At 44.6% G+C, this 27,736-nt stretch overlaps 1 protein-coding gene across 6 annotated transcripts in view; it reads left to right on the top strand.

Moving 5' to 3' along the window:
* STIM1 (stromal interaction molecule 1) overlaps positions 1-27,736 on the top strand; it is a 327,443-nt gene that overhangs the window by 112,648 nt on the left and 187,059 nt on the right. For all 6 annotated transcript variants that reach the window (XM_029601953.1, XM_029601952.1, XM_029601954.1 and 3 more), the window contains exon 3: positions 16,345-16,475. In XM_029601953.1, the coding sequence (XP_029457813.1) occupies positions 16,345-16,475 (131 nt within the window). The remainder of the gene's footprint in view (positions 1-16,344; positions 16,476-27,736) is intronic.

Genomic DNA, 27,736 nt, shown 5'->3' with positions numbered 1-27,736 from the left:
TTATGGTAAAATTGGATATAACAGTATAGGGTTTCAGGGTTCCTATTCCCAGCTCTGAGTAAAAGCTGTAAGCTGATTGGGGCTGTTAGAGATCATGCTGGAACCTGGTAGATCTGGAAACTGACACTATCTCTCTCCATGGTAAACTGTGTGCTTGCTGCTAAGCTGACAGGACAGGTGTGACAGTGAGGATGCAGTCAGAGAGAGAGGGGATACAGTGAGGGCAGAGGTGCTTCATGCTAAGCTGACAGGACAGGTGTGACAGTGAGGATGCAGTCAGAGAGGGGATACAGTGAGGGCAGAGGTGCTTCATGCTAAGCTGACAGGACAGGTGTGTGACAGTGAGGATGCAGTCAGTGAGAGAGAGAGGGGATACAGTGAGGGCAGAGGGGCTTCATGCTAAGCTGATAGGACAGGTATGACAGTGAGGATGCAGTCAGTCAGTGAGAGAGAGGGGGCAAGCAGACAGTCACTCAGCAGTGCATGGTTCGGAGAAATGTATCCTTGAAGGATACTAATGAAACAGGAGAGTTAGGGCATCCCAACAGAGAGGTTCCATTAAAAGCAAACCTAGTTCATATGCCTATATGTAAAAAATCACCAAAGCTAATGATTTCCGAATTATCCCAAACAACTGAAAAGCAGTTTGTTAAACAAGCAAAAACCACACTTTGAAATGTCTGTATGCCAATGCCAGAAGTCTAAGAAATAAGATGGGAGAGTTAGTGTATAGCAGCAAATGATGAGATTGACATAATTGGCATCACAGAGACTTGGTGGAAGGAGGATAACCAATGGGACAGTGCAGGGACGCAGAAGAATGATTGAGACGTCAGGTCCATTTTGAATCGGCAAAACACTCCTATGTTGATATCCATCTAAATGCCCCTGAGGAAGCTTTAATAAGCGAAACATCGGCCGTGTTGGGCGTCTTTGTATACAACACTTTGAGAGAATGCCAGCTACTTCTTGCCTTCACGTCATTTATGGAGTGAATTACATAAGTCTTTTTGACTAATTTTTAAAGAAAAAGAAAAAAACATATAAAAAATAGTTTCATACAAAAATAATAAAATAGTTGTTCAAGTGATGGTGAATGATTAGAGGTCCGGTTGGATTCGGGATTGAATCACAATGTCTGGCTTGCTGACACCGTCACTATAGGTAATATTTTGAATTAAAGTTCAGTTCCCCTTTTTGTTTACAGATTTCAATTACCCCAATATTGACTGGGTAAATGTAACATCAGGACTTGCTAGAGACATAAAGTTCCTGGATGTAATAAATGATTGCTTCATGGAGCAATTGGTTCAGGAACCAACAAGAGAGGGAGCTATTTTAGATTTAATTCTTAGTGGAACGCAAGATTTGGTGAAAGAAGTAACGGTGGTGGGGCCACTTGGCAACAGTGATAATAACGTGATCAAATTTAAACTAATAACTGGAAAGGGGACAATAAGTAAATCTGCAGCTCTAACACTACGTTTTAAAAAGGGAAACTTTGATAAAATGAGGAAAATAGTTAGAAAAAAACTGAAAGGTGCAGCTGCAAAGGTTAAAAGTGTTCAACAGGCTTGGACATTGTTTAAAAATACAATCCTAGAGGCGCAGTCCATATGTATTCTGCGCATTAAGAAAGGTGGAAGGAAGGCAAAACGATTACCGTCATGGTTAAAAGGTGAGGTGAAAGAGGCTATTTTAGCCAAAAAAGCATCCTTCAAAAATTGGAAGAAGGATCCATCTGAAGAAAATAGGATAAAACATAAGCATTGTCAAGGTAAGTGTAAAACAGTGATAAGACAGGTGATGAGAGAATTTGAAATGAAGTTGGCCATAGAGGCAAAAATTCATAATAAAAACTTTAAAAAATATATCCAAAGCAAGAAACCTGTGAGGGAGTCGGTTGGACCATTAGATGACCGAGGGGTTAAAGGGGCTCTTAGGGAAGATAAGGCCATTGCAGAAAGACTAAATGAATTCTTTGCCTCCGTGTTTACTAATGAGGATGTTGGGGAGATACCAGTTCCAGAGATGGTTTTCAGGGGTAATGAGTCAGACGAACTGAACGATATCACTGTGAACCTGGAAGATGTAGTAGGCCAGATTGACAAACTAAAGAGTAGCAAATCACCTGGACTGGATGGTATGCATCGTAGGGTTCTGAAGGAACTCAAAAATGAAATTTCTGATCTATTAGTTAAAATTTGTAACCTATCATTAAAATCATCCATTGTACCTGAAGACTGGAGGGTGGCCAATGTAACCCCAATATTTAAAAAAGGCTCCAGGGGCGATCCAGGTAACTATAGACCAGTGAGCCTAACTTCAGTGCTGGGTAAAATAGTGGAAACTATTCTCAAGATCAAAATCGTAGAGCATATAGAAAGACATGATTTAATGGGACCCACTCAACATGGATTTACCCAAGGGAAGTCTTGCCTACCAAATCTGCTTCATTTTTTTTGAAGGGGTTAATAAACATGTGGATAAAGGTGAACCGGTAGATGTAGTGTATTTGGATTTTCAGAAGGTGTTTGACAAAGTCCCTCATGAGAGGCTTCTACGAAAACTAAAAAGTCATGGGATAGGAGGCGATGTCCTTTCGTGGATTACTAACTGGTTAAAAGACAGGAAACAGAGAGTAGGATTAAATGGTCAATTTTCTCAGTGGAAAAGGGTAAACAGTGGAGTGCCTCGGGATCTGTACTTGGACTGGTGCTTTTCAATATACATATAAATGATCTGGAAAGGAATACGACGAGTGAGGTTATCAAATTTACGGATGATACAAAATTATTCAGAGTAGTTAAATCACTAGCAGACTGTGATACATTACAGGAGGACCTTGCAAGACTGGAAGATTGGGCATCCAAATGGCAGATGAAATTTAATGTGGACAAGTGCAAGGTGTTGCATATAGGGAAAAATAACCCTTGCTGTAGTTACACAATGTTAGGTTCCATATTAGGAGTTACCACCCAGGAAAAAGATCTAGGCATCGTAGTGGATAATACTTTAAAATCGTCAGATCAGTGTGCTGCAGCAGTCAAAAAAGCAAATAGAATGTTAGGAATTATTAGGAAGGGAATGGTTAATAAAACAGAAAATGTCATAATGATTCTGTATCGCTCCATGGTGAGACCACACCTTGAATACTGTGTACAATTCTGGTCGCCGCATCTCAAAAAAGATATAATTGCGATGGAGAAGGTACAGAGAAGGGCAACCAAAATGATAAAGGGGATGGAACAGCTCCCTTATGAGGAAAGGCTGAAGAGGTTAGGGCTGTTCAGCTTGGAGACGAGACGGCTGAGTGGGGATATGATAGAGGTCTTTAAGATCATGAGAGGTCTTGAACCAGTAGATGTGACTCGGTTATTTACACTTTCGAATAATAGAAGGACTAGGGGGCATTCCATGAAGTTAGCAAGTAGCACATTTAAGACTAATCGGAGAAAATTCTTTTTCACTCAATGCACAATAAAGCTCTGGAATTTGTTGCCAGAGGATGTAGTTAGTGTAGCTGGGTTCAAAAAAGGTTTGGATAAGTTTTTGGAGGAGAAGTCCATTAATGGCTATTAATCAATTATACTTAGGGAATAGCCACTGCTATTAATTGCATCAGTAGCATGGGATCTTCTTAATGTTTGGGTAATTGCCAGGTTCTTATGGCCTGGTTTTGGCCTCTGTTGGAAACAGGATGCTGGGCTTGATGGACCCTTGGTCTGACCCAGCATGGCAATTTCTTATGTTCTTATGACACTGCACTGCAAATACAGAGAACAGAATTACAGGCCGATACAGTACAGTGCGCACGCTGAAAAGCTGGAAGGCACTGGACAGCTTCATTCGAGGTGAGAGAGAGAGAAGTATAAGAAGGCAAACACGATGACTATATATACCCCAGAATAAGAACCCACTTTCAACTCAGGGTGGGGGGGTGGGACGAACTGATGAACTGATGATTAATATTAAATATTGATTGATTGAATAATAGTGATGAATTGGTGATTAATGATAGTGATAAATGGCTGCTACCCCCCCCCCCCCCCCAAAGCTAATCTTGAGAAAGCTCAGGGTGAGCAGGATTCAAAAGTTCCCAGGTATGATCTGCAGCTCTACAACAGCATTTGGGTGAGAACTGATTTAAACCAATTGTCATCTTTGTAAAAATCTGGGAATTTATGGGTGAAAATCTATGTAAATGGAAAATGAAGGACCTTGTGTTCACTGCAGCTGGCTGTGACCAGGAAGCAGGGGTTTTCAGTCTGCTCTGGCCAGGCTTATGTGATTCAGCTGCTAATCTGGCCTTCCCCTGCAGAATGGACACCGTGTCAGCGGCTGCTGCGGTGCTTGTGTCAGTACTTCATGCCTGCCTCCCAGGAAATACGAAGTGATTCCCCTTGTCTAGGGTGGGATTCGAGGCTCTATGCTAGGAGGAGTCTGGAAGCCCCGCTTTTTATCCCTTTCCGGACACTGCTAGAGAGCCATTTACTCCTTTTCTCTCCGGAATGCTTTTGAAATGTACCAAGATCTATTTGCTCAGAATATTTTCTCTAGGATGGGTCCTACGGTTTCCCTGCAATCTCCCTTATCTCTTCTTTGCTGAGAGGTGTCAGGAAGGCTCTGGTCTTCTGGCATATCCACCATCCAAGCAGCTAGAGACCATTAGTATTAATCTCCAGAAAAGTTAAACAAGGCCAGATTCATGAATAATTCATACACCCCCATCTTTTCTTAGATAAGTGGGAGATCTGCACCTTTCTAGGGTGCTCCTACATCAGCTATTGAGCCCTTCTGTGCCCAGATCTGGATGAAATTTGGCAGGCGTGCTAGAGCCGCAGCAATATTTGCCTACAAAATTTCAGGCATCTCTGTGCATAAGGTAGGACCTCCAATCTGTGCAGACACACTGCTACTGGTTTCTCTTCTCCCCAGTTCTAGTACCCTTGTTTTAATGTAACTTTTGCCTTTTCCGCTATGTTAATGGTGTTGTTATAACCCCACTGTTCACTGTAAACCGATATGATATGATCTGTATCATGAATGTTGGTATAAAAAAACACTAAATAAATAATAAAAATGACAAATGCAATAGTCCCTAGCACTGGTGAAACATTTTCTGGTGGAGAAGAAACCAGTTACGAATGCAAGAATTCAGAATGTCTTTCTAACTTTAACTCTGGGCTCAAAAGACTAATTTCCACTTCTTATGTCTTAAAATTTTCAATCTTCAATCTTTTTTCCCCAATTATGAAAGCTTGAACTGTGGGGTATTTAGTGCCTAAAATTTAGCCTGGTGGTTAGAGCAGCGGGCTACGACCCAGGGAGACCAGGATTCAAATCCCACTGTTTCTCCTTGTGACCTTGAGCAATTCACTTTACCCTCCGTTGCCTCAGGTACAAAATTAGATTGTAAGCCCTGTGGGGATAGGGAAACATCTACAGTACCTGAATGTAATCCGCTTCGATGTACACTTTGAAGTGCCGAAAAGCGGAATATAAAAATCTAAATAAAAATGTTTGTCTGAAAGTGCTCCAGTGTTTTCATTTGAAACGGAAGGGAACGGACTAGACAGGGTCTGTAACTGTAAATTCGCTGTCTGGCTCCCTGTTTTCTGATTACGCTAGAACACTTTCAGGCCAAAGTAGTAAATCCATGCTAAGCTCACTGCTACCATTTAACTTGCATTTTTCAGTGTTAATTTAACCCAAGTATTTAAAAGTTTATTTTTGCATGTTGGACCGAGAGTGGGGATAGAGGGGGGAAAAAGTAACACAAGGGGTCCAGTAGGAAGTTATTTATGTTAGAAAATTTGATTGGAATTCCATTGTAAGTTCAAAATAGTTTATAATAAATAGCAACAACAAATACGTGTGTTAGGGCCACCGTACCCCCATCATTCTCTTGAGGGGTGTTACCGAACTTTCAGTTGAAGGTTGACCACGCTGCCCTAAACTCTCCTGTCTGTCCTGCACCCTACCACCTCGCCCTAATCTCATCCTCGTCTCTCCCCCTGTATTGCACCGCCTCACCCTAAACTCACCTGCATCTGTCCTGCACCCTGCCACTTCACCTGCCTCTCTCCTGGTGCACCTCCGCCTGGTCCTAAATTTACCTGTGTGTCTCCTGCCCACTGCTGCCTCACCTGCGTCTCCCCCCTGCATCCTACTGCCTCGCTGTAATCTCACCTGCATTTCTTCTGCATCCTGGAGCCTCATGCTAACTTCACCTCTGTCTCTCCTGCAACCTGCCGCCTCGCCCCTTTTACCCTGCACCCTATCACCTCACCTGTGTCTCTTTCCCTGCTCCCTGACGCCTCACCTGCTTCTCTTCTGGTGCACCTGCCACCTCATCCTAAAGTCACCTGTGTGGCTCCTGCACACTGCTGCCTCACCTGAGTCTCCCCCCTTCACACTGCCACCTTGCCCCCTTCACCCTGCAGCCTGCGTTTCTTCCCCTGCACCCTTCTGCCTTACCTTAATCTCACCCCTTGCACCTTGCAGCTTCTCTGAGGGAATATAATTGAAGTAGCAGCTTCTCCTTTCCTGCTTTCTGCTCCTGGAGTTCCCTGCTCTGTTTTTGGCAGGGCCCCTTCTCCCTCCATCCTCTGGACTGGCACAGGTGACATTCTTTGCTATTCCAGGCATTGCATGATATGTTTTCAGTTTTCGTTCTTGCAGTGTATATCACAAGATGATTTTATGTACAAACTTTCATACAACATGCCAAAATCTGGCTGAATTTTGAGACGTGGCTGAACCTTGTCAGGCCTAAACCCAGCTGCAGGCTGTTTTGGCAGGAGGCGGTGAAGGAATGGTTTGGAGGAGAAGTGTGGCTTGTGGTGAGGGTTTGGAAGCCTGTGAGAGCAGCACACACCATCCCGCAGCCCCTGAATGAAAACGGTAGCAACGTCTCCCGCTGAGAGCAGGCCTAGGATGGGGACTCCTCACCAGGAAAGCTTTCAGCTGGAGTCTTTGCAGGAGACGTTTTACAGCTGGCACTTAATGATGGTTGAAATCAGCCTTTCTAGTGTGATGCAGAATTACAATTGCCAGATTTTCAGTCTTGCTTCGCCCTGCTGACTTTGACTCGCTCAGAGGAAATCACTCATGCCTTTGTGGCGTGCTTCCAGCTGCACTTTCCATTCCTGAAGAGAGATTAGTGTTTAAACTTTGCTAAAGCTTCTTCCGTTTAGCCAGTCCACTGCAATGACTCTTTCTAAATCCGGGGAGCTGCGATTGGTCGTTAGAGATGACTGGTGGATTTGGGAAGAGTATTAATGGCCCCCTCCCCCAATCATTTTGCTGGCCCTCCCCCTCCTACATCTTTGAACACCAGTTTGCCAATGGGAATCGCTGTGTACCTGGGCCCCAGAGACTCTCTCTCTCTCTCTTCTTCCATGTGCTTTGCCAGCCCCCCCCCCCCCCCCCCGTGTGTCTCCTGTGCCTAGGATTTCCTGCCATATTGTGTTAGGACAAAAAGTAAAAATCGGACCTAGGGAGTAAGAGGAGGAGGCAGAGCCGCCCGTAAATCCTGTTGTTGCTCTGTGTAGTCAGGCAGTGGTGACGCTTCCTTCCTTCCCACTTCAGTTCTTAAGAGGAAGTACAATCGCTTTCTCCTGAAGGCTGCCATGACATTCTCTATAAGCATTTTCCTTTAAAATAAAAAAAAGTCTATTTAGCAGTCTGCAGGTGTTGATTCTCTTTCTGTGGAGATTTCTCTTCTGATATGCCCTGGAAGTCTAACTTTGAACATCTAGCTTTCAGTGATGGGACCCTAGAGCTCTCTCTCTGCCCCATTCGACCGTTCCTGCTCCCCATGTCCAGGCCCAAGTGCAACGGAGCATCCTGCAGACCCGCCGCTCCCTCCACTCCTGGAAGGGAAGTCTTCCAGAAAAGCTGGATCACTCTTAACATTGCCTTTCCTTTTACTGCAGTATACAAAGAAGTAGTGGTAGAATTAGTGTCATCTCTCCCACTGGGTGCCTCTCTCTGGGGCTGACTTCCTTCTGTTAGAAGGAAGTGGTTTAGTGGTTTCTACATCAGACACAACTTGCAAGCTTTGCTGTTAATGGCATGCATGTTACTGAGCATAAGAAGAAAGTAATTTTATTGGAAGGAGAGCATGCTCCAGGGAAGAAGAGGGAGCTGCTCCTATATCAATGTTTCCCCACCCTCTCTTGGAAGCACAACTAGCCCATCAGGCTTTCAGGATTTCCTCAATGAATATGCATGAGATAGATTTGCAAACCCTGGGTCTCTCATGCATATTCATTAGGGATATCCTGAAAACTCAAGTGGTTAGAGAAGCACTGTCCTAGATAGACCTTGGAAGGGCTGGTGAATTGTAGGTCCTGAGGACCCTTGTTGGTGCATCTTAGGCTGTAAACTGCTTTTTGCAATGCCTGACTTCCTGACTCACTGAGGGGTCATGGAAGCACTGGTTTGCTGGCTTCCCTAATTCTCACAAATCTGCTGCTTATGACTGTGTAGAATTCTCCTGCCTTTCTCCTCATAACTTTGCAAATCATTCAGGTACCACAGTTGAGACCAATATGCCCAAACACCTGAGAGGTAGGGAGCCTCTCTTTTACTGACACACCATTCCCAGTGTCTGAGCCTGGTGCAGTGTGTCTGCACGTATCAGAGGCAGGGAGCTTCTCTCTGGGTCACACTAGTCCCAGTATCTGAGCCCGCGGCAGGGAGCTATTCTGTCACTGTCACACTGCTCCCAGTATCAGAGCCCAGGGCAGTGGATCTGCTCGCTGTAGAGATGGGGAGTACCACGGCTTCTATTTTATCATTTGCACACACAAGAGACAGTCCATAGAACTTAGCTAGGCAAGACCAGAAAGAAATCCCCCTTGTTTGATCTGTGACTGTGATCTCCTCTGTTCCAACATTAGCAAGCGATCTGCGGACAGCATTGGGACATCGGAGCTGAAGAGACCCAGGAATGTAGCAGTGGGCAGCAGACATGTGCTTGCCTCCTTCCAGTTATTCAGGGCCTCCCCTTTCATCCATTACCTGGCTGTACATTTTATACTCAAATCATTTCATCATGATACTTAAAACAGCACTTCCCAAACCTGTCCTGCTGACCCCAAGCCAGTGAATATGAGGATTTCCTGAAAACCAGACTGGCTGTGGGATTCACCCCTGAATATGTGAGGGAGAATTGATCCTTTCTTACATTACGCTTTCAGCGTTCCCTGGTTTGAGTTGCCCACCCCTCGGTCCTAGTCTCTGCTGAGACTCCTCTCTGCAGCATGGGGTGGCCAGCTCTGGTCCTCGAGAGCCACACAAAGGCCAGGTTTTCAGGAAATCCACAGTGAACGTGCATATGAGAGATTTGCATGCACTGCCTCCATTCTGTGCATGCATCTCTCTCATGCATATTCATAGTGGATGTCCAGAAAACCAGGCCTGTTTGTGCCTGTTGAGGACCAGAGCTGGCCACTCCTTACTGAGCCAATCATTTCAACAGTGACATCTGCTGTTGCTTAGAGGAGGGCCCTACAGAGTATGGCCAGGGTATTGAAGCAGATGCAAGAGATGTCGGGGGCTTTACGTGATGGCTTCTGTTCATGATGAGAGCCACATTGTGCAAGGGGGGCTGAAAGCATGAACAGAACAAGGTTTCAGATCCTGCTGCCACATCCTAGCAGTGTTGAGCTCTCTTGCTGGTGGGGGGGGGGGGGGTGATTTTGTGTCTGTGGAAAGCACTATCGGGCCGGTACAGTACAGTACGCTCCGGCAGAGCGCACTGTTAACCCGCATTTGGACGCACGTTTTTGACGCGCTAGCTTTACCCCTTATTCAGTAAGGGGTAATAGCGCGTCAAAAACGCGCGTCCAACCCCCCCCCCCGAAACTAATAGCGCCCGCAACATGCAAATGCATGTTGCGGGCGCTATTAGTTATGCCCGTGCGATTCAGTAAGTAAAATGTGCAGCCAAGCCACACATTTTACAGCACCTACCCAAAGGTAGGCGTCAATTTCTGCCGGCACCAGGAAAGTGCACAGAAAAGCAGTAAAAATTGCTTTTCTGTACACCCTCCAACTTAATATCATGGTGATATTAAGTTGGATGTCCCAAAAGTAAAAAAATAATTAAAAAAAAATTTTTTTTTAAAATGTGCCCCTGGCTGCCAGCGGGTTTGAGAACCGACGCCGGCAAAATTGAGCGTCTGCTGTCAAACTCGCTGACAGCCGCCGCTCCTGTCCAAAAAGAGGCACTAGGGACGCGCTAGTGTCCCTAGTGCCTCTTTTTACCGCGGGCCCTAATTTAAATAAATTAAATTACTGAATCGCGCGCACAGGAGAGTGGCCTGTGCGCTCGCCTGCTCTCCCGCGATTTTTACTGAATGGGCCTGTATGGGAGGAGGTCTCCTCTTCTTCAGTGTGCATAATTATGTATGATGTTACCTTGAAGCCATTCAGGCTTTACTGGAAGCTTTTGCTGCAGCTTGTACGTGCAGTCCTTTTAACTCTATAATTGGAGCCCTGTTTTTAACACTCCTTATCCATTTTAAAGTTATAGTCCGCAGAATCCTAGAACAGACCTAGAAGTCAGCTAGTCCATCCCTTGTGTGTCTACAATCTGCAGTGATGGAGGTCCCCCCTCCTCCTCAGGCAGCAGGCTCTAGTGCTCTTCTCATGTCTGGCCTAAACCATTTCTACCAGAACTGAAGCCCACTGAGGCTTTAGCTGGTGGGGCAGGTGAGAGGACTGGATGCTGCCCTTTGCTTCTGCCTTTGTGGCTAGGAGTTCTCCATAAGCACAATGGCTCTGCTCTCTGGCCAGAGGGCATCCGATCTCACTTCCGCGTTGGCTTCCCTGCACCTTGCATCCGCACGCCCCGGACCCAGATGCACATGCAGTCCTTGGCTACAGACCAGTTAAAGCAAGAGGTTGCCGTGCCCTTGAAACTTTGCAGGGAGTTGCTGGATTAGCCTTGCTTCAGATCTCGGCTTTCAGCGCCTGCTTGCAAGGAAATCAGTGGGCACATTCCTGCTCTGTGCTGGCTGACGGTGGAAAATGCACAAAAAGTAATAATGCACTTAGCACTTTTCCTTTCTAAGTCTTTATTTTTGAATTTGCTGAAGGGGTGACATTGAAGCACTGTCTGAGCCCTTGTCACTGAGTGTCCTGTTTGCTCATATTTTCTGCCCTCCCTCTCCCGTGTCACTCCTCCCCCCTCCTGTTCTTCTCTCGGGGTGTCCCTTCTCTTCTTTCTGATTTTATCATTCTCTCCATCTGCGAGTCATTCGTTCCCTTTTATTAATTTCATGATACTTGTGCAGTAAGCAGGAGGACTAGCGAACGGGAGCAAAGTGAGAGCAGACGAGAGAGGGAACAGATGGGCTCTGAGAATGGAGGAGCTCGTGCACTTGGTTTTCATGCCAAGAGTATTATGTGTAGAACATTTTTCCCAGTATTGCTGCTTTTCTGCTGCCAGTACCCCACTGATCCAGCCCAGCCCTCCATTGTCTGTAGGGAGAACGGGACTACGGATCCCAGAATGCACTGCCACTAGAAGAATTATTTAGAAATGAATCACTTGCTCAGGCTGTCAGATCTCTCAGGTGTTAGTATGGCTTTTGCCTCCATGCCTTCCAAAGGAGAGCCTGGCAGGTGCTTTCCCTTCCCCAGACAATCCAAAAGTTGGATGCTTCGGCAGACTTTAGTACATCTCACCAATTTAAGGGAAAATGCACCTACTCCAAGTGTCTGCAGTGCTTAGGGTACTTCGTTTCTACATTCCTAGGACTCTTCCTGCTGTGTTTTTTGTTTTTTTTTTGTCCCCCTCTGCTTTACTCCAGTTTCAAGACATTTGTTTAAGTTCGGCTTTGGGAAGCCAGCCATGATGCCGCCTTTCTTGGAGTGCAGCCTGTGCGTACGAGAAGCGATCTGCTGCCAGCCTTCTCCACTGTTTGGTTGCCATGGCTTGTCTGTTTTGTGTTACTTATAGCTCTGATGCACTTCCTTCAGCGCCGTGCAGGACAGGAAACTGGGTTGGGTGTATGGCGTGATAAAATGCAGAGGTCTGCTCTGCTGCGGCTCATCTCCAAAGAAATTCCTGTTCTCCCTTTCCCTCAGATACCAATATCAAAATCAGATTTTCTACCTTCCTCTGCAGTAACCCTCACTCAGTTTGGCCCAGTACGGGTGGTCCAAAGAGTTGAATTCTGTAGACTTTATGCTTTCTTTCAGTCCAGTTGTTCATGTGCCTTCTGGATGATGCCAAAAATGTTTGGAAGAAAATAAAGACTGTATGACCCATCTAATCTGCTCATCCATCCAATTTATGGAGTCCTTACAATTCCCACCACTCCCTCAGAGAGGCCCTGTTTTTGTCCCATGCTTTCTTGAATTCAGATACCATTTTTGCCTCCACTGGGAGGTCATTGCATGCATCCAGACCCTCCCCCTGGTGTTCTTGATGGCGAGTTTCCTTCCAGTCTGCAGCTGAGGCTGAGAGCAGCAGTGCACAGATGAGGTGCCTTGTTCTCCTTGTGCTCCTGTGCTGTGCAAAATACAAAGATATCGGAGACACGCATTTCTCAAAGCTAAGAGAGAAAATCCAAGATGTCCTCCAAAGGAATGAGCAGAAAAAATTGTTTATAATCCTGGGGGAAAGGGGAGAAACAGCAGATAGAGGAGCAAAATCGATGGTATCCTGCCAGCAGGAGGGAAACAAAATCTGACCAGAGACAACACGGACCAGGACCAGTGAATTGTCCCTGTCATTTCCCTTCCTTTTAGCACTTTGAGGCTAATTTTCAAACAGCCCCTCTAATCTGGGTGGTAAAACAGCAGGTAAAGTTGCAGCAGTTCTCAGGGCGGGCACACAACTGCCCCTGCTAAAATGCGTGCTGGAGATTTTACCTGGAATTCTCTGCACAGGGTTATGTAATCCAAAAGCATTGCATGACAGTCCAAACCCTGCCCCAAGGATGTCTCCGCTGAGTCCAAGTAAACTTACATGCAGACCTGACATGGGGGGCAGGGGGATGGAGGCCGAGACGTGTTGGAAAAGGCTTGTTTTAGGTTTTAAAAAAATGTCCTTCCTGTGCATCACGTTGGCATCACATGGATAAATTGTCAGCTCAAGAAATCTAAAGGTGTTGTATAATTGTCTGCTTGGTATTAATTGTTAGATTGTTAAGGGGATTGTTTTGCGCATACCTTGACAGGAATGAGCCTGCTTTGTAAGCTAAGGTGTGCTGGAGATCCTCTCAGTCTTGCAAATTTACCGTTCATGCCCTTCTTAGTGCTTGCACTGTGCCAAGGGATTCTTCTTCTGGAGTTCACTACTACTACTTAGAATTTCTGTAGCGCTACTGGATGCCGAACTGTACAAAATAACTCTTCTCAATAGAGTTTAGAGTCTAGTCAAGGCAAATATACAGGGTAAAAGAGACTTGGGGAGTTTCATTTAGTAAGACAATGGTTAAAATTAATTAGTTAATGAGGCTAAAAGCAGACAGTCAAGCTTAAGATTTAGAAGCCTCAAAAAGGTGGGTTTTTAGATGGGATTTAAATAAGGTGAGAGAGGGAGCAGGACGCCCCCAGCTCAGGAAGTCTGTTCCAAGCACACGGTGCAGACAGGTGGAAAGCCAGAGTCAGGAATTAGTGGTAGAGGAGAAGGGCATAGGTAGGAGTGACTTGCCTGATGAGCAGAGGGATGTAGAGAGACAGAAGACAGGAGAGGTAGTGAGGAGCTGCAGAGTGAATGCTCTTGTAGGTGAGTAAGAGGAGCTTGAACCGTTTGCAGGAGAAGATAGGGGGCCATTGTAGTGACTTGAGAAGAGGGGTTATGTGAGCGTAGTGACTTTGGTGATAAGTCACGAAGCTGAATTTTGGATAGATTGTAGTGGAGAGAGATGGCGTGCTGGGAATCCTGCGAGGAGCAGGTTGCAATTTCTAAGCGGGAGGAGATGGAAAGTGGATAAGGGTTTTGGTAGTCTGGAAAGTAAAGGATGGATTTTGGCAATGTTACAGAGAAATAAACTGCATGTTTTAGCAGAGTTTTGGATGTGAGGAGAAGGAGAAATGGAGTCAAAGATGACGCCTAAGTTTCGGGCTGAGGGGACCAGGAGGATGACCGCGTTATCCACAGAATTAGAGAAAGGAGGACAAAGGGAGCTGGGGTGGTGGAGATAAGGAGCTCCGTCTTGGCCATGTTGAGTTTAAGGTGGCAGCGGGACATCCAGGAAGCAATGTCAGACAAGAAGGTCGAGATCCAGTACTAGATTTCTGGTGAAATTTCTGGTGTGTAAAGGTAAATCTGGGAATCAAGTAGCATACAAATGGTATTGAAAGCCATGAGAAATCAAGAGTACTAAGGGAATTAGCATATAGGAAGAAGAGGAGAGGGCCCAGGACAGAAACCTGAGGCACACCACTTGATAGTAGGATGGCAGAAGAGGAGGATCTGCCAGAGAAACAACTGAAAGTAGAATGGGAGAGATAAGGGAAAAGGACAGAGTCCCGAAATCCAAGCAAGGACAGAGTATCAAGGAGTAGGTGGTGATCAGCAGTGTCAAAAGCCACAGATAGGTCAAGGAGTAAAGGCCTTTTGGCTTTAGCCATAAACAGGTCATTGGAGACTTTTGGCAAGGGCTGTTTCTGTGTAATGTAAAGCCTGAAAACCAGACTGGAGTGGATTAAGAATGGCTTGAGATGTAAGAACATCAGGACACTGGCGGTGAACAGCCCGTTCAAGTAATTTGGAAGCAAAAGTGCGGAGGGAAATGCGGCGATAGTTAGCGGGACAGGTAGGGTTCAGTGAGGGATTTTGATTCATGGTATGATCACGGCTTGTTTGAAGGCAGCAGGAATAGTAGCAGTGCAGAGTGATAGTGATAGTTGGCGGGACAGGTAGGGTTCAGTGAGGGATTTTGATTCATGGTATGATCACGGCTTGTTTGAAGGCAGCAGGAATAGTAGCAGTGGAGAGTGATAGTGATAGTTGGGACAGGTAGGGTTCAGTGAGGGATTTTGATTCATGGTATGATCATGGCTTGTTTGAAGGCAGTAGGAATAGTAGCAGTGGAGAGTGATAGTGATAGTTGGGACAGGTAGGGTTCAGTGAGGGATTTTGATTCATGGTATGATCATGGCTTGTTTGAAGGCAGTAGGAATAGTAGCAGTGGAGAGTGATAGATTGAGGATGTGACAGATAGAAGGGATGGACTGCAGTGGGAATGGGGTCAGAGGAACAAGTAGTGAGCTTGGAGGAAGCGAGAAGATGCGCAGTTTCCTCCACTGGGACTTCAGGAAAAGGGGTCAGAGGGGATAGGTGACCTGGTTGACAACTCAAGACTAATTTTGTGAATCTTGTCATGGAAGTAATCGGCCATAGTCTGGGGAGGGAGACGAGTGGTTTGAGGAGGGAATTGAGTATGGCAAGTAGACGGAGAAGGAGGACTGCCAGAGAGCTTGTCAGGATGTAATATGGATCTCTTGGAGAGAGATCGATATCCGTGGCCGGTCCCAAGCTGTGGAATAGTATGCCAGTAAATTTAAGATTAGAACCCGATACCAAGTGTTTAAAAAATAACACCCCCCCCCCCCCCCCCCCCCGAAAACTTGGTTATTTGGACTTGCATTTCAGCCCCACACACAGGATAATAGCTAAAAAATTTATGGAACCCAGCTCTTGAACTTTTTTGATTAATAGATTTGTACATTGTTTTAAATATGATTTAACCATATTATGTAATTCTTTTTAACCTCATTGTAAACCACCCAGTTTGTAAAGCCAATTTCCAGCGCATCAATCAGGTCAGTGGCGCCCAGTATGATTCGGTCTATATCTGAATCTTTCTGCCACATTTTCTTGGTCGCTGTATCTCTTCCTACTTGAGGATATTTGCTTTCTCCATACGATCTACAGAATAGTCTCTGGGTACTGACACTTCTGTTAGCCCTGCTGTTCTTACGGTTTTCTCTTTTTTATTTAAAATTTCTTGTAACCCACTTATCAAAGCAAGTTACCATCCTAAGCGAGGAACACAGTAACCACAGTATCCAGTTTTCCTATTGGTTGGAATAGGAATTTCCCAGGTGATCATACCTTCTTCGTTCAGTTCTGTTAGGGCCGTGATCCCAGTGTTTTTCTGCTGCAGCAGGCTCCAGTGGATGAGCCAAGCTACCTCCTTGTGCCTTCTGACATCTGCACGTCATATGCAGCGAGGAGAGGTATTGGGGTGTTACCTTGAGTTCTGCGTAAGCGTTGAGATGTTGCTGCGAATGCCTGCGAGTGTCAGGATGTTGCTGTGGGTGCCTTACATTTAGTACTTATGGTTGCTTTTCTTGTTTTTATTCCTCCAGAGTTTTGCAAGATTGATGAACCCTTGTGTGACAAAGAAGACGAGGTGCTGAGCTTCGAGGCTGTGCTGAACATACACAAGCAGATGGATGATGACGCTAATGGTGATGTGGATGTGGAAGAGAGTGATGAGGTGAGCACACAGAGAGGAGGCGGCCTTCCCACCCTTTTCACACTGTAGAAAGCTCCTCTTTCCTCAGAAGCCAGGACCCATTTGAGATAGGAATTGCCCAAAGGTGAGAGATCCAGGGGCAATAGACAGATGCGTATAGACCCACAGATTATAGACTGAGAGATCTGTAATGTGGGTTCTTCCAGGGCACTGAGTGAGCCACAGTTCTCGGTATGCTTTGAGAAGGTTGCATAAGAACATAAGAACATAAGAAAATGCCATACTGGGTCAGACCAAGGGTCCATCAAGCCCAGCATCCTGTTTCCAACAGAGGCCAATCCAGGTCATAAGAACCTGGCAAGTACCCAAAAACTAAGTCTATTCCATGTTACTGTTGCTAATGGCAGTGGCTATACTCTAAGGGGTAGATTTTCAAACCGCGCGATTTGGCCTACTTTTGCTGGCGCATCAGGCGCAAGCAAAAGTACGCTGGATTTTAGTAGATATGCGCGGAGCTGCGCGTATCCGCTAAAATCCGGGATCGGCGCGCGCAAGGCTATGGATTCTGTATAGCCGGCGCGCGCCGAGCCGCGCAGCTACCTCCGTTCCCTCCGAGGCCGCTCCGAAATCGGAGCGGCCTCGGAGGGAACTTTCTTTTGCCCTCCCCTCACCTTCCCCTCCCTTCCCCTACCTAACCCACCCGCCCGGCCCTGTCTAAAGCCCATCCTTACCTTTGTCGGGGGATTTACGCCTCCCTCTGGGAGGCGTAAATCCCCGCGCGCCAGCGGGCCGCTAGCGCACCGGGACGCGACCTGGGGGCGGGTACGGAGGGCGCGGCCACGCCCCCGGGGCCATAACCACGCCCCTGTACCCGCCCCCAAAACGCTGCCAGCACGCCCCCTAAACGCCGCGACGACCGGGCCCGCCCCCGACACGCCCCCCTCGGAGAACCCCGGGACTTACGCGAGTCCCGGGGCTCTGTGCGCGCCGGTAGGCCGATGTAAAATAGGCTCACCGGTGAGCAGGGCTCTTAAAATCCGCCCCATAGTGAACTTAATAGCAGGTAATGGACTTCTCCTCCAAGAACTTATCCAATCCTTTTTTAAACCCAGCTATACTAACTGCACTGACCACATCCCCTGGTAACAAATTCCAGAGTTTAATTGTGCGTTGAGTAAAAAAGAACTTTCTCCGATTAGTTTTAAATGTGCCCCATGCTAACTTCATGGAGTGCCCCCTGGTCTTTCTACTATCCGAAAGAGTAAATAACCGATTCACATCTACCCGTTCTAGACCTCTCATGATTTTAAACACCTCTATCATATCCCCCCTCAGTCGTCTCTTCTCCAAGCTGAAAAGTCCTAACCTCTTTAGTCTTTCCTTGTAGGGAAGCTGTTCCATTCCCCTTATCATTTTGGTAGCCCTTCTCTGTATCTTCTCCATCACAATTATATCTTTTTTGAGATGCGGCGACCAGAACTGTACACAGTATTCAAGGTGTGGTCTCACCATGGAGCGATACAGAGGCATTATGACATTTTCCGTTTTATTCACCATTCCCTTTCTAATAATTCCTAACATTCTGTTTGCTTTTTTGACTGCCGCAGCACACTGAACCGACGATTTCAATGTGTTATCCACTATGACACCTAGATCTCTTTCTTGGGTTGTAGCACCTAATATGGAACCTAACATTGTGTAATTATAGCATGGGTTATTTTTCCCTATATGCATTACCTTGCACTTATCCACATTAAATTTCATCTACAATTTGGATGCCCAATTTTCCAGCCTCACAAGGTCTTCCTGCAATTTATCACAATCTGCTTGTGCTTTAACTACTCTGAACAATTTTGTGTCATCTGCAAATTTGATTATCTCACTCGTCGTTATTCTTTCCAGATCATTTATAAATATATTGAAAAGTAAGGGTCCCAATACAGATCCCTGAGGCACTCCACTGTCCACTCCTTTCCACTGAGAAAATTGTCCATTTAATCCTACTCTCTGTTTCCTGTCTTTTAGCCAGTTTGCAATCCACGAAAGGACATCGCCACCTATCCCATGACTTTTTACTTTTCCTAGAAGCCTCTCATGAGGAACTTTGTCAAACGCCTTCTGAAAATCCAAGTATACTATATCTACCGGTTCACCTTTATCCACATGTTTATTAACTCCTTCAAAAAAGTGAAGCAGATTTGTGAGGCAAGACTTGCCTTGGGTAAAGCCATGCTGACTTTGTTCCATTAAACCATGTCTTTCTATATGTTCTGTGATTTTGATGTTTAGAACACTTTCCACTTTTTTTCCTGGCACTGAAGTCAGGCTAACCGGTCTGTAGTTTCCCGGATCACCCCTGGAGCCCTTTTTAAATATTGGGGTTACATTTGCTATCCTCCAGTCTTCAGGTACAATGGATGATTTTAGTGATAAGTTACAAATTTTTACTAATAGGTCTGAAATTTCATTTTTTAGTTCCTTCAGAACTCTGGGGTGTATACCATCTGGTCCAGGTGATTTACTACTCTTCAGTTTGTCAATCAGGCCTACCACTTCTTCTAGGTTCACCGTGATTTGATTCAGTCCATCTGAATCTTTACCCATGAAAACCTTCTCCGTTACGGGTACCTCCCCAACATCCTCTTCAGTAAACACTTGTCATGGTACCTAAATAAAATGGGCTGCAGGACAGGAGTGTGAGGTACATGGGGGGGAGGGTGTTTCAGTAAGGGAAGGAGTGAGGTGCATTGGCAGAGGTGTGGGTATAGGTGGGTATAGGTCTGGAATAGCAGGGGGTGCTGCAGGGCCACTATTTGTGGAAAGCTTACCCAGCACGTATTAACTGTAGAGTTAGTTCTATCCAGTGCTGTCAGTCTCACATTTTGGTATATAGTGATTGCATTTCTTTCATGTCATACGTTTGATCATTCATGGGAGCCTGTGCAGTACAAGCAATCAGCTGATGATGATTCTAAATGATTTTTCTTCCATATCTATTTTTTTTACCATGTAAAGACTGATAAATTATACTCCAGTTTTTCTTGAAAAGTGAAATAAATTATCATATTATGTATGTTACTATATTGTGATACCCCTCTCCTCCTCTGTTAATTTTTTTCAAACTTGAGCCAATGATACAACCCATTAAAGAGATGTAACAATAGGAATGTTTTCTCTGCCTTTTAAAAGCAGTTATCTTATTGGTACCCAAACATTGCACTCCAGAGCTCAATTATTTAATTGTGAAGTGTTATGTTCTTGTTTGGATGTACGGCGCTATAAAACCCAACTTTTTATTTAAAAATCTCATGTACATCCAGATTACTCCTAGGTTAAAGAGGAGTAGGAGTGGGGATCACAGGTCAGTTGGGACAAGATTGCAGAGGTGTATGGATAAGTATTCCAGGGCTCAGCATAGTATAACAGCACAGACTAGAAGTGGAGAAATGGCTTAGCATGGCTTGAAGCGGTCTTCAGAGCAGGCTTGAAGCGGTCTGTGGATGGGAGAACAAGCTCTGGTATAGCATGAGCTCTACAGGCGTCACATCACAGGCTGGGAGTGAGGACAGGCACACGTGTCACAGGGCAGGTTTGGAGTGAGGTCTATGGGAAGGGGCTAGGCTCTCCTTTTCCTTCTAACTGCTCAGCAATACACTCATATATCATCTTTATTTACTTGGAATGAACTCCATTTACCACCATCCTCTGCTGTCTACCCCTCAACCAATCCAGTGGACCACCTTAGAATGCACCCCTAGGCTGAGCCTCCTATGTGAGAAAGTTGAAATTCAGGAATACCACATCTAGCTCAATTTCCCAATGGTCATCCAGTCAATGAAATCGAGCAGATTTGATTGACATGATCTTCCTGTGATCAAACCAGGCTGCCTTGGCTCCTGCATCCAGCTAGATTCAAGGTTCTCCATAAGAACATAAGAACATAAGAACATAAGAAAATGCCATACTGGGTCAGACCAAGGGTCCATCAAGCCCAGCATCCTGTTTCCAACAGTGGCCAATCCAGGCCATAAGAACCTGGCAAGTACCCAAAAACTAAGTCTATTCCATGTAACCATTGCTAATGGCAGTGGCTATTCTCTAAGTGAACCTAATAGCAGGTAATGGACTTCTCCTCCAAGAACTTATCCAATCCTTTTTTAAACACAGCTATACTACCTGCACGAACCACATTCTCTGGCAACAAATTCCAGAGTTTAATTGTGCGTTGAGTAAAAAAGAACTTTCTCCGATTAGTTTTAAATGTGCCCCATGCTAACTTCATGGAGTGTCCCCTAGTCCTTCTACTATCTGAAAGAGTAAATAACCGATTCACATCTACCCGTTCTAGACCTCTCATGATTTTAAACACCTCTATCATATCCCCCCTCAGTCGTCTCTTCTCCAAGCTGAAAAGTCCTAATCTCTTTAGTCTTTCCTCATAGGGGAGTTGTTCCATTCCCCTTATCATTTTGGTAGCCCTTCTCTGTACCTTCTCCATCGCAATTATATCTTTTTTGAGATGCGGCGACCAGAATTGTACACAGTATTCAAGGTGCGGTCTCACCATGGAGCGATACAGAGGCATTATGACATTTTCCGTTTTATTCATCATTCCTTTTCTAATAATTCCCAACATTCTGTTTGCTTTTTTGACTGCCGCAGCACACTGAACCGACGATTTCAATGTGTTATCCACTATGACACCTAGATCTCTTTCTTGGGTTGTAGCACCTAATATGGAACCCAACATCGTGTAATTATAGCATGGGTTATTTTTCCCTATATGCATCACCTTGCACTTTTCCACATTAAATTTCATCTGCCATTTGGATGCCCAATTTTCCAGTCTCACAAGGTCTTCCTGCAATTTATCACAATCTGCTTGTGATTTAACTACTCTGCACAATTTTGTGTCATCTGCAAATTTGATTATCTCACTCGTCGTATTTCTTTCCAGATCATTTATAAATATATTGAACAGTAAGGGTCCCAATACAGATCCCTGAGGCACTCCACTGTCCACTCCCTTCCACTGAGAAAATTGCCCATTTAATCCTACTCTCTGTTTCCTGTCTTTTAGCCAGTTTGCAATCCACGAAAGGACATCGCCACCTATCCCATGACTTTTTACTTTTCCTAGAAGCCTCTCATGAGGAACTTTGTCAAACGCCTTCTGAAAATCCAAGTATACTATATCTACCGGTTCACCTTTATCCACATGTTTATTAACTCCTTCAAAAAGTGAAGCAGATTTGTGAGGCAAGACTTGCCCTGGGTAAAGCCATGCTGACTTTGTTCCATTAAACCATGTCTTTCTATATGTTCTGTGATTTTGATGTTTAGAACACTTTCCACTATTTTTCCTGGCACTGAAGTCAGGCTAACCGGTCTGTAGTTTCCCGGATCGCCCCTGGAGCCCTTTTTAAATATTGGGGTTACATTTGCTATCCTCCAGTCTTCAGGTACAATGGATGAATTTAATGATAAGTTACAAATTTTTACTAATAGGTCTGAAATTTCATTTTTTAGTTCCTTCAGAACTCTGGGGTGTATACCATCCGGTCCAGGTGATTTACTACTCTTCAGTTTGTCAATCAGGCCTACCACATCTTCTAGGTTCACCGTGATTTGATTCAGTCCATCTGAATCATTACCCATGAAAACCTTCTCCATTACGGGTACCTCCCCAACATCCTCTTCAGTAAACACCGAAGCAAAGAAATCATTTAATCTTTCCGCGATGGCCTTATCTTCTCTAAGTGCCCCTTTAACCCCTCGATCATCTAAAGGTCCAACTGACTCCCTCACAGGCTTTCTGCTTCGGATATATTTAAAAAAGTTTTTACTGTGAGTTTTTGCCTCTACAGCCAACTTCTTTTCAAATTCTCTCTTAGCCTGTCTTATCAATGTCTTACATTTAACTTGCCAATGTTTATGCTTTATCCTATTTTCTTCTGTTGGATCCTTCTTCCAATTTTTGAATGAAGATCTTTTGGCTAAAATAGCTTCTTTCACCTCCCCTTTTAACCATGCCGGTAATCGTTTTGCCTTCTTTCCACCTTTCTTAATGTGTGGAATACATCTGGACTGTGCTTCTAGAATGGTATTTTTTAACAATGACCACGCCTCTTGGACATTTTTTACTTTTGTAGCTGCTCCTTTCAGTTTTTTTCTAACAATTTTTCTCATTTTATCAAAGTTTCCCTTTTGAAAGTTTAGCACGAGAGCTTTGGATTTGCACACTGTTCCTTTTCCAGTCATTAAATCAAATCTGATCATATTATGATCACTATTGCCAAGCGGCCCCACCACCGTTACCTCTCTCACCAAGTCCTGTGCTCCACTGAGAATTAGATCTAAAATTGCTCCCTCTCTCGTCGGTTCCTGAACCATTTGCTCCATAAAGCTATCATTTATTCCATCCAGGAACGTTATCTCTCTAGCGTGACCCGATGATACATTTACCCAGTCTATATTGGGGTAATTGAAGTCTCCCATTATTACTGCACTACCAATTTGGTTGGCTTCCCTAATTTCTCTTAGCATTTCACTGTCCATCTCACCATCTTGACCAGGTGGACGGTAGTATACCCCTATCACTGTAGTCTTCCCTGATACACAAGGGATTTCTACCCATAAAGATTCAATTTTGTATTTAGTCTCATGCAGGATGTTTATCCTGTTGGACTCTATGCCATCCCGGACATAAAGCGCCACACCTCCTCCCGACTGCTCCTCTCTGTCATTGCGATATAATTTGTACCCCGGTATAGCACTGTCCCATTGGTTATCCTCTTTCCACCATGTCTCTGAGATGCCAATTAAGTCTATGTCATCATTTACTGCTATACATTCTAATTCTCCCATCTTACTTCTTAGACTTCTGGCATTAGCATACAAACATTTCAAAGTTTGTTTTTTGATTGTATTTTTATTCTGCTTTTTAATTGATAGGGATAAGTTAGAATTTTTTAGCTCAGGTGAGTTTTTAGTTACAGGCATTTGGACTACTTTTCTAATTATTGGAACCTCACTGTCGGGATGCCCTAATTCTAGTGCATCATTAGTATCCTTTAAAGATACATCTCTCCGAACCATGCGCTGCTGAGCGACTGTCGGCTTTTCAAAGAAAACCTGGTCTGTACTTTCTAACATCCTCCTTATTCTCACTTTTCTGAAGAATGACATCTCCCTTCCTTCAGGCCTATGGAATCACTCCTGGCTTCAGTGATTGATTGTACAGATCCATCAAGAGACCCTGCCAGAACCTCTCCAATTACTATTCATATAGAAGGAGATATTCCATCCAGACCCATCGTTTTGATCACTTTCAGCTTTGCGAGTTCCATCTACACCACTGCTGTGGGTGCCCTTACCAACTTTCGGTGGAACCTCTATGGCAGTGGGGTCTGTTTTGTTTAGCGTTTCTGCATTTTTGCTTGCATTGTTCACACTTTTCTCCTTAGAATCCCTCCTCTGCCCTTCCTGCAGATAGAAAGCAGGCTCAGCATGATGTCACTGGGCAGGTTTGGCCCAAGTTCTGCGGTTGAAGTTGGAACGCAGTCTAGATTCATGTCATGCTTTTGTTAAGCTAGATGGGAAGGTCAATAACTGACATTGCCTGTCAGTTTGTGGATTGGGTGAGTCATTCCAGGACTGAGTCCCATTCAGTCCTGAGCCGCCCCATCTGGCCTGCACTTGCCCCCTCCAGTACGACATGCCCTGATACTTGCCCCTGCTTGGGACTGAATGCAGGTTTCATTCAGCAGCTGATTTGCTTCTCTTCCAGCAAGTAAGAGGTGTGACATTCTAGCCTTTCTCATGCCGTAGTTTACATGAAGTGCATGTGGGAATTTGTGCTTCTGTGCAGATTTCCCTTCTCTTCATTCCTAAATATACATCTGCTTGGGTTGTGGCCTTCCTTATGTGCACCTGTGTTTGTTTTCGACAGGCTGTGCTCTTTGGATCACGTCCATGGCACACCAGTCTGCCTTTTCCCAGGAGCGCAGAGCTATGTATAAGTATGGGATTAACCGTTCCTTACAAAATATTCTTTTCTCCAACCTTAAACTAATTTCAGCATAAGATGAAGCAGAAAAGGTGACTTGCTGGACGGGAATGTGAGTTGTCTCATGGTTGTAGGCTAGGTTCTCACTGACTTTGTGATGCATTATCCAGATGGAGTAAATTCAGCAGCCATTTACCTTTGCTTTATTTTCCAGGAACGGCAGAATCAACCAGATTGGTGATAGCTGTAATGCTTCATAGGCTTTGCTTTCTCTGTGCACCATTGGCAGAGGGAAGCTGGGTGCTGTAATATATAAGCCCTGTAATTATGACCAGCACTGTCGCACTATGGAGCAGATTTTCTTATGTTTTTTTTTTTCTGGGCTAGCTCAAAAGCTACATAGAATTAAAAAAGAAAGCAAGACAAACTGAACCTGCCTTTAGAGGGTTGAAAAATTGTGGTCTTGACTTGTGCAGTATCAAAAACAGCTAAAAGCGTGTCTTACTCAGGCGGATCAGGACGTTTTCCAGAGAGGTTGGTTCCTGCTTTGACAATACGCTGATCAGTGTGTTCACCCTATTAGTGTGGATCTTCCTAATGATATAGTATTAGTACGGATATAAACATGGCTATGGGCTGATGATTACAGAAGATAGATATTGACGCAGGTGGCAGCTTTTGCTAACCTCAGAAGGCTGTCCTGCTGTGGCTAGAGGGTTCCTTCAGCCTGCAGAGCAAGGCCTAGCTAAAACTGTGGCTTTTGAAGATTTGTCATGTTACTGCAGCAGAATCTGAGATGCAACGCACACCTAGGCCCATTCAAATGATCCAGGCATGCTCTGCTCTGGTCAGCAGAGTGGCCACGTTCTTGGGACCAGACCTGCCAAATGTTAGAAACCGTGGACATTTAATGAACACAAACTGCTTTAGAGGCCCATTATTGTACTATAAATGCTGAAAAGTCAGTAAGTTGAGCTCTATAGCTGCTGCAGTAACCCCAGCTCAGCTTGGTATATTTGAAGTATCGTTACATGGATGACAACATCATAATTGACTTTCTATGGAATTGTCCATAGGTGGAAAGGATAAATATTTTTCCATTTAGCAGTTTAATGCACCAGAGCCCTCACCGAGGGATGGTACATGAAGGGAGTGGGGGAGTCCTGTCCGTATGAATCTGGCAAACTTCCAGTCAAAGCTGAAAACTCATCTTTCAACAAATCTTCCCCAATCTGACTGCCTTTCAAGTGCTTGCTGCTTGGTTCATTATCTTTTTTTTCTTTTTTTTTTTTTTAAATATGCACCATATTAACTCATGTTATATTTCTTGTTATAAAGTTTTATTGTTGATTATAACTGATGTATTTCATCACCCTGAGCCTCTTTTGGAAAAGGCGGCTTAAAAGAGAAATTTGATTTGCTATAGTATGGGCAAACGAGCTTCAAGATATTGAAGTAACCTTGAGCCGTTTATGGCCTAAGGCTGTTTCAGGTGCCTTGAGAAAGTGTGGGAGCAGTAATGCTGAAAGATACTTTAGGGGGGGTACCTCACCAGTCTTACGATATGATATGGGAAGCTTGCGGGGCCAACTGGACAGATCTGTTGGTCTTTTTCTGCCAGCAATACTTATGTTACTGTGAAGTCATTAAAGATTTTTGAGGTTAATGTGGGGCACAAAGTGCAAAGAAATCGTGAAACAGGGAGGTGGCATTAAAGCTAAAAAGCTTACAAAATACGGGTACGCTGAGGTTGTTTAAATTAGAAGCAATCCCAAGAGGGCCACTAGATGTAGTGGAGCATCCTTTAAAAGTTTGTTGTGGCAACGTCAAGAAATAAGGAATGGCAGGATGCTATGGACGTTCTGTTAGAAGGATTTTGAACAGACAAAAGGAACCTGAATATGTATGTGAACGAAATGCTGATCCCTTTAAAAATGGCGGCAATGGATTAATAGCAGCAGCTCCTGACTAAGCTGTTCTGCGAAACATCGGCCGGGTGTCGAGCTGATGCCACATTACGTGAGTTTAATATACTGAGATTGAAGAGAGTTAAAAAATTGAAATTTATTCAAACAATACACATTGTTGAGTTCTCCGTGATTGGTTCAATGAGAGTTCTTATTTTTGAAATATTATCTTTTGAAATTCCATCACAATATGTATAATATGTGCATGTTTAAAGACCTTGACCGCAGATGATTAAAAGACCGGACAGCCTCCTTTTGAATATCGGGTAGGCACGTCGCCAGGCTTGATGATGCGGCGCATGCAATATTGATAATAACTATTCTAGTAAATACTGGGAGTGTTGATAAGAGAACAAAAAGTTGTTTCTGAGGTTTTCCTTTTTGGAATGATGCTAAAGGTACCATGGTAATCGTAAATTTCTGCGCTGATGCAGTCCCCAGGTATAGGTGAGGCATTTTCAAGGCACACAAATATTGATGAGGTGCCGAGCACCGGTGAGTGGTGGAAACACCCCCAAAGACTGAACTTATAAAGAGACCAAGGCACCGATGAAGCAGTGTTGTTTTGAAGTTGTATGAAAGCACAGAGAAGGACTCGAGATCAGCAAAGCACTCTTGAGGCATAGCCATGCAGAAGTGATCTCGAAGTACAGAGAAGCTAGCCTACGATGCTGGTCTCTGATTCTCCGTTAATTTTGAATGTATGAGTGTGCCAAGTGCTGAGAACCTCATTTGTGTCCCTGAGGTATGCTTGTTATGTGTGTGTTTTTTTGGGAAAAGAGGAATGATATGACAATAGTCCATGCATTTTTAAACCCAGCAAATGAAATCTCAAAATTTTAATGTTGACTGGATAGCTGCTTGGCTATCGATTCATAAATTGAAGGCGAGTCTCCAGATGTCAGAAGCATCTGGTTCACACTCAATGGTAACAACTTTAGCACCAAGATATACCGTTACTGGGAGTTGCCAAAATTTTAGAGGTGATGCTGAATGTTTGGTTTGTTTTTTGTTTTTTTTAATCTGTCAAGTCCATTTCAAATATAAATGTCAGACTGATGGCATGAAATAAAGAGAGGGGAAAATGAGACTAATTCTGCAGGACTGGACTAGATTAGCAGCTGAATCACACAAGCCTGGCCAGAGCTGACTGAAAACCCCCGGGCACCCCTGCTTGCCCGGTCAGCTATGCAGGAAGCTATGCAGAGTAAAGCATCAGCACGGTGCTATCGGCCGAATTCTCTGGAAGCAGGACGTCCGTGAATAAACGGGAAAACATCTGTGGAGGCAGGCCAAGGGGCCTTATA

This window comes from Rhinatrema bivittatum, chromosome 5, assembly GCF_901001135.1.
Source record: "Rhinatrema bivittatum chromosome 5, aRhiBiv1.1, whole genome shotgun sequence".
Classification (NCBI taxonomy): Eukaryota; Metazoa; Chordata; class Amphibia; order Gymnophiona; family Rhinatrematidae; genus Rhinatrema; species Rhinatrema bivittatum.
Note: the sequence above shows the minus strand (reverse complement) of the source record. Positions and strands in the feature narration are given on the sequence as shown.